This window comes from Mytilus trossulus, chromosome 9 (genome assembly GCF_036588685.1).
Source record: "Mytilus trossulus isolate FHL-02 chromosome 9, PNRI_Mtr1.1.1.hap1, whole genome shotgun sequence".
In the NCBI taxonomy this organism is placed as follows: Eukaryota; Metazoa; Mollusca; class Bivalvia; order Mytilida; family Mytilidae; genus Mytilus; species Mytilus trossulus.
In genome coordinates this window covers 63,321,050-63,328,703 of record NC_086381.1, presented here as the reverse complement: position 1 = coordinate 63,328,703, position 7,654 = coordinate 63,321,050, and the positions used below count along the sequence as shown (strand labels likewise).

Below are 7,654 nucleotides of genomic sequence, written 5' to 3'. Positions count from 1 at the left end.
TTTCCAAAATTCCCATTTTTTGTTTTCTATTAATTTCATTATGAACATACATTTAGTGTACATGTATTTTGAACATTCCAGTCAGGAGCCCGTAATTCAGTGGTTCAGTGATATTTGTTTTTGTTCATTTGTACACAAATAAGGCTGTTAGTTTTCTCGTTTGAATTGTTTTACATTGTCATTTCGGGGCATTTTATATCAGACTATGCAGTATCGGCTTTTGCTTATTGTTGAAGGCCGTAAGGTGACCTTTAAATGTTAATTTCGGTGTCATTTTAGTCTCTTGAGGAGAGCTTTCTCATTGATATTCATACCACATCTTCTTTTTTTGTAAAACATTTAGTGACTTGAGAATTTCAGAAAAGGTATCAAAAGTCATAGGTAATTTGGGACAGGATAATTGATTTTCTAGCCCGGCTCCTCCTTTTTCCACTTTTTGTTGTTTGTTCTCTATTAATTTTAATGACACATGAATAATTTTAGCGCTTATCTGTATATAATAAACTTTCATTAAAGGGGGGGGGGGGGGTCGGGACTGGGCGGATTTAGGGGGCCCGCCCCCCCTTTTTTGGAAAATAATTGGTTGCTTATATAGGGAATCACTGAAGCATGACCGGAGCGGGCCCCACTTAGGCAGTCAACGGGCCCCTGCGTATGAAAATTTCTAGATCCGCCACTGCGGAGGGGCCCTGATCCCAATATCCCGGGCATAAAAACATGAAATCCCGAGGTTCTGAATTTATTTTACAAATTAAATATCTCGACATCCCGAACTTCGAAAAAAAAGAAATCCCGGATCCCGAAATGGTCAATCCTGAAATTTCGATCTGATAAACACCCGTTCCAGACGTCCCGAAAGTGTATTTTCTTTTTACAGTCAATTCTCAGTGTAATAATTGATGCACAGCGGTCATTGATTGATTATTCAGACCCTGTCTATTAAATAAACCGTGTGACTGCCGCGGATACTTGAAAATTATATCAGACAGAAAAATACACTTTATTCGTAGTATAGGTATTTGTTTCAAAGTAAAAAGAAAAACGCAAACCGGAAGTCTAATCTGACTTAAAATTTCGCCCAATGACGGAAACATATCCGGACGTTTTTTTTCTCGTTTTTCACCCAAAATAACTTAATCCGAATAATCATATGAATGGATGACAAATGCGATTATGCACTGTACCCATAGGACACAGAGGCATGATGATTAATTTATTGTGGAAAGAAGAGAAGCGACACCCAAAATGAGGTCTTCTCGTTTAATAGTATAGATACCCATTTCTAATTCAACGATCAAGAATAACTGGGTGTGATTGCGATATAATAATTATCACAGATTTTAACATCGACTTATGTTAACCAAATTAGCAAATTAACCTTCAGTCTTTTCATTCTCAAAAAGTAGGAACTTTTAGAAAAATATGATGATACAACTTTGAAGAAAAACATATTTGATCAGGGATAAGGGAAACAAATCTCTGATGCTATTAACTTGTTAAGATTAAAAAAAAAATAGTATGATGAGTGCGGGGTACGAAACACTTTTGTAGAATTAAGACCCCCCCTACCCACCCCCTTTTCCTTCATAGCGTAAGTTTTGCTTCCTATCTATTTGATTCTGGCAGTGGCATTTTGAGAATCTTGTGTTGAGATTTGATCTGTAAGCTCTGTTAGCTCTGTGAATTCTTTTTTTATAAGTTATTAAATTCTATCATAAATACCGGTTTTAAGGTGAAGTACACAGTCAAATTAAGTAATTGATTGATTTGATTGGTCGTTGTCTTATTCGTGTATATCCCTCAATGCATTGTATTCATAACTCAAGACATTAAGCTGGAGATTGAAATTGCGTAAGCTCATAAAGTACCGACCACACTTATCAGGCTTTGAGGGAAATGGTTACTATTTTATTCCAATCGCCCATGCAGACAGAGCTGTCGTCCTTTCCTCCTAGATTGAGGAGGAAAGGGTGACAACTGTCTGTATGGGATAATTTTTTTTTATTTTCACGACTGACCTCGTATATTCAACATTTAATGGACACACACTTTTTTCCATAAAATCTTGAAGCAAAAAAGTCAAAGTTTGTTTCACTATGAATCTTCAATATAAACAAAAGATTGTTTTCATTTCCCGTATGAATATAATAATAATATACTTAAAATTTAAAGTTTATAATCACAATCAATTCATTAAAAAAATTGAATCTTCCATGAAAAAGGCTGATGTCGTCCCCTGAATTAACAGCAAAACTGCAGGAACTTGCGCAGTACACCAAAGACAGTGTGGGGATCCATTTTACTTAATTCAAAATTAGTTTTAAATTCAGCATTATAAAACATCATTAATAAACCCAAAGATTTGGTAAATTCTTATTAATTCAACACCAAGCAGACGACATGAACATCAGAAATGAAACAGACTATACCTTGTAATGCAATATCGAACTTTATCATATGAAGTAAATTGAAACAGACTATAAATCTATTGTTGTAAAAGCAATTAATTTAGTCATCGTTCATTGCCATTACGTATATCATTGTTCACCATATATTAATGAGTTCATAGCCGTACAATTATAAATAATGGAAGTATCATGAAATAGGACTGCAAATGGGAGAATGAAAAAATAAGTATCGCAAATCTTTCGGAAGGAACATATCTATTAAAAAGTGCAGTGAAATTGTACAAGGTGACCCAGATTCATTGATATCAGCCATGAGTGTTAAACGGATGAATTATATCGAACTGTCGACGTTTCTTACAAACAAAGGATTATCTGATACGGGAAAGAAAAGTATTACAGGTAAAAACATTGTTTACAGGTATATAATATTGTTTAGCGGATAAAACCCTTGAACTGGATCTATTTTTTCAGTAACCAGAAAGGGGGGGGGGGGTCCAATCTTGTTGTAGTTCATTTAATTTAGGGGGAGGAGAAGAGGTACCGTTATCTGCTTTATTTATCGGCCGAGGACTAAACTATAAAAACGACTTATTGTAGTCAAGCCTCTATTATATACTCCCAATATCAGTCTAGGGTTATCATTCCTTTTGCTTAGCAGGGGCAAATTGAGATGCAGAAAAAGGGGGGACTAGGCAACAAGGGGACCTGTACAATATATGCATTTACCATGTATATAAATTTCTACGTAGCTTTATAAAAAACGAAAACATATATATTTAAAGAATCAAAACATGTGTTCATGAAATAAAATATAAGTGAATAAAACATAAATTTGATAAAAATCCATAATTGTGCATAAAACAAGATAATTGATTGAACATACATGATATATACATTTTATGAACAATTATTTAGCTTTATATATTTTGATTTTTATGATTATTGCAATGTCCTTATAAAGAGAATAAACATGATAAAGTAAAGAGAATAATGGGCCAAAATAATAGAAAAAAAAATGGTCTAAAATTTATTAAAGAATTTAGAAATGTGATTTCCTTCCAGACACTCTATGATAATGTTGATCAACAATTACATAATAAATTTTTAAAGAAGGAAGTAAACATTTTGTGTTTGTTTTTTAAATGATGTTGAGACGAGGGAAAAGTAAATTTGATCATATTGAAAAAAAAAAAAAAAATAACACGAACCTTCCGGCTCTTTTTCCGTTTACATAATAACATAATATTATAATCTTGTATTAGATAATAATAAAATATCTCTACACTATTGTCACATAAACATGATAAACATATATTACAGTTTGTGAAAAAACAAAACATAGATATAGGAAGATGTAGTGTGAGTGCCAATCATGAATGAGACAACTCTCCATCCAAATAACAATTTAAAAAAGTAAACCATTATAGGTCAATGTACGGCCTTCAACACGGAGCTTTGGCTCACACCGAACAACAAGCTATAAAAGGCCCCAAAATTACTAGTGTAAAACCATTCAAACGGAAAAACCAACGGTCTAATAAATCTATATTAAAAAAAATATGAGAAACACGTATAAATTACTTAAACAAACGCCAACTACTACATACATTCCTGACTTAGGACAGGTGCATACATTTGCATCAGGATTTAACGTTTTAATGGTACCAAACCTTCTCTTTTTTTTCTGAAACAATAGCATAACATCACAACATGGAAAAACACCATAGCAAAAATAAACCATATGACCTAAAATAATAAATAAACTGTATAAGGTCAGAGTACATACATGACATAAGCAGCATATTATGTTCAGAATTATATTAATGCAAAATGCGAAGCAGTACTGCACTCAACCATTCATTCACCTACCAATAATTTTATTTCAAATGAAAACACACGTTAAAATAATAATTAAAACATTTACCGAATCAGTTTCATAATCATGATAATATATGGTTAATAAGAACTCGTGCATGTGCTTTTGTACCAATGTGCTACCACATAACTTTGAAGTGACATTTAGAAATCTATCCAACAAAGTTATTTTTATACGCGGTGTATAAATTTCTGTTTAAAATAAATTAGACATATATTATTTTTTTCAGAAAATGAAATTACAGGACAGATGTTATTTGAATTTTGTGAAGAGGACATTCAGGATGCGTTTTCTGTGTTCAGAGACAGATTTACAATACGGAAAGTATTGAGGGAACAAAAATCAACAGAAACCCAGCAGTCGTCCTCAGTCGTCTCCCCTAACCGGCCCTCGTTACCATCAGCCAATCATCAAGTTCTGCCTTCATTTACATCAGCCAATCATCAAGTTCTGAGTTCCCCACAATATAAACAATGCGATTTAAATAAACAGTCGGCTAATTCATTTTCAAACAAACCTGTTTCGTCATCAAGTCAACAAAACAATGTATACAGTCATCAACATCATCAGCCAACTCGTGGAGTTATCTCCCTTGTGTCATCGGAACCTGAACGGAGTTCTCCGATGAAGACTCAAGTAAACCCAGCATTTATGTCTCCAAGTCGGACTATATCATCACCACCAATCAGAAGAGAGGAAACCCAATCAAGGCGTCAGTCGACCGAGTTAATGAATGAAAAGGTTTCTAGTACGGACGAATATAGTCCTCATCGCGATCGGAAAGTAATAGAAAAAGTTGATGATAGCCAACTGAACATTTATGACTCGGCAGTTGATGCACTTGTTTCATTGTCAAAACATATTGGCAGTGACTCTAACTTACAACAGAGAACCGGTTCGACTGAATTTCGTAAAGATCCGAAAAGTCATTCGCCTTCAACATGTTCAAAGACTGCGTCTACAAATTCGTCAAATATCATACATCAAAATCAAATACAGCTATATCAAATGCCATCTGCAAGTAGCATATATGGCTTAAATTACGATTGTACATATGCATGGAGTGTCATGTCAAGTAAAGTGAAAACTTTTACAGCAGACGAACTGTTGTCAAAGAGATCACGTTATGCCAAACCAACGGAAGCACAACGATTGGGCGGAATACTTATTAGAAATGCAGCACATGCAGCAGGTATATGGAAGGATGCACCATGTTTGCATGAAATCAATGTTCCCCAAAAGAAAGAATTTTTCAAGTTTATTGTTTCTTTGGCTCCGCAGTTATCAGCTAGTCAAAATACTATATTTACTAGGTTGAGGGAAGCTCTTCAAAATAGGAGGAAGTATCTTTTGGACAAGAAACTTGGTAAAGTACAGGCAAGACGAAAACGAGGCTCTAGCGATCTCAGTATAGAAATCGCAGATAGTGGATCGTTTGTAGATCTGTCTGGCTTACCCGATGATTTTGAAGACGAAAGTATGGACAGTAGTGCAGACGATGACGTAAAATTTCGAATGAATAGTGAGGAAATCCAGATTAAAACAGAAGCAATTATCAAAAAGGAATAATAAAAAACTTTACAGCAAATACAACAGTTGTCTCTTTGTCATAATAGATCTTTCTTAGTAGGGACGCCACCTAGGTTCTATGTGCAAACTTTTTTTCAGTCACGTGGTATGATGTCAACTTCCGAACTCCATAATAAGCAAGTTCTGTTCCATAGTAATGCCAATTTGGGGTTTTATTCCGTCATAAAATGTATTGAATTTTGGAATTTGATGAAATTGGATCAATATAAAGACTTTATTTATAGGTTTTCACTTATCTACATGTGCGTATATCTCAAAGTGTCCAAAGTTTTAATTGGCAGACTTGTGACAAAATTGATAATTTGCAAATGTTTCCTATTTCCCATATAAGAATGTTCTACTATCTCTATTTCCTTTCTTAAAAATTTGTAATCACAAATATCGACGCATTATTCGCTTCTTTATCCCTGGCCTGGGCCTCTTCATTTAAAAAATTATGTTATAAAAGACATGGTGTGAAATTAAACTGACAACGCCATGGGTTAAAAAAAGAAAAAGACAGACAAATAAAAGTTCACAAGACACACTATATAAAACAAAAGACTATTAAGCAACAGGAACCCCATCAAAAACTGGGGGTGATCTCAGGTGCTAACAGATCCAGTCCCACATGTGGCACCCGTGTTGCTTATGTTATTACAAACCCGGCAATTAGTCCAAATCTTTAATGTCTGTGTAGTTCTTTATTGACCTCTTCGTCTGTTCGTCTTTTATGTGGCCCCGCAACGAAGTTGTCGGTGCCATATAGTTTTACCCTTGTTCGAAATTCCGTCTTTCCGTCTTTCTGCCTTTCCGTAATTCCGTCATTCCGCAACAAACCATTATACGGAGATTTTTTTCTAAACTCCTTCAGATATTGGGCTGATTTTTAGTATGTGAGTTTACCATGATGAGTTACAGATCAAGTGTAAGTTTCGTTACTCTCCACTAATTTTTTTTCGAAATTACGGGCTTTGGACATGTTGGACTTTGAGAAATTGTTGAAAATCACAGTTATACGGACTTTTTTCTAAACGCCATCAGATATTAGGCTGATTTTTGGTATGTGAGTTAACCATGATGAGTTACAGATCTAGTTTAAGTTTCGTTCCGCTCCACTATTTTTTGCCGAAATTATAGGCCTTGAACTTTGAGAAATTGCTGAAATCACAGTCATGACAGTTATACGGATTTTTTTTCTAAACGCCTTCAGATATTGGGCTGATTTTTGGTATGTGAGTTAACCATGGTGAGTTACAGGTCAAGCTTAAGTTTCGTTTCGCTCCGCTCCGCTTTTTTTCGCTGAAATCACGGGCTTTGGACTTTGATAAATTATTGAAAATCACAGTTATACAGATTTTTTTCTCTATTTCCCTCCAGATTTTGAGCTGATTTTTAATATGCGAGACTACCATCATGTTTGTGTCCGCATGTGTTGATATTGAAATTGCAGATTTTTCAACTTTTTGGGACGGGGCCATTCGTGTCGCTTTGACACCTCTAATTTTTCTTATTTTGTGATCGCGTTCTTGGTTTCCTTCCACTTATGAGTTTAATTGATTATCCCCTTGGTATCTTCCGGTTTAATTGAATATCCCCTTGGTATTTTTCGCTTATCTTTTAAACAGAATCATAAAGCAAAGACTCTCGTCTTTGGATTTCAACGTGGAGAATCTGGCGGTGTAAAACATGTTTTTAAGAGCCAAACCCTTCACTACCTGGAAAGGTCACACTGATGCAACAGCACAAAACTAGAACAAATAATTGTCAAAGTGAATTGGAAATGGCACAACTCATTAGA

At 34.8% G+C, this 7,654-nt stretch overlaps 1 protein-coding gene across 1 annotated transcript; it reads left to right on the top strand.

Moving 5' to 3' along the window:
- The first annotated feature begins 2,504 nt into the window (after positions 1-2,504).
- Positions 2,505-5,877, top strand: LOC134683218 (uncharacterized). The gene is made up of 2 exons (XM_063542377.1): positions 2,505-2,807; positions 4,514-5,877. Exons 1-2 carry the CDS (start codon positions 2,720-2,722, stop codon positions 5,851-5,853), a joined length of 1,428 nt encoding a protein of 475 aa, XP_063398447.1. The 5' UTR covers positions 2,505-2,719; the 3' UTR covers positions 5,854-5,877.
- Positions 5,878-7,654: the final 1,777 nt, after the last annotated feature.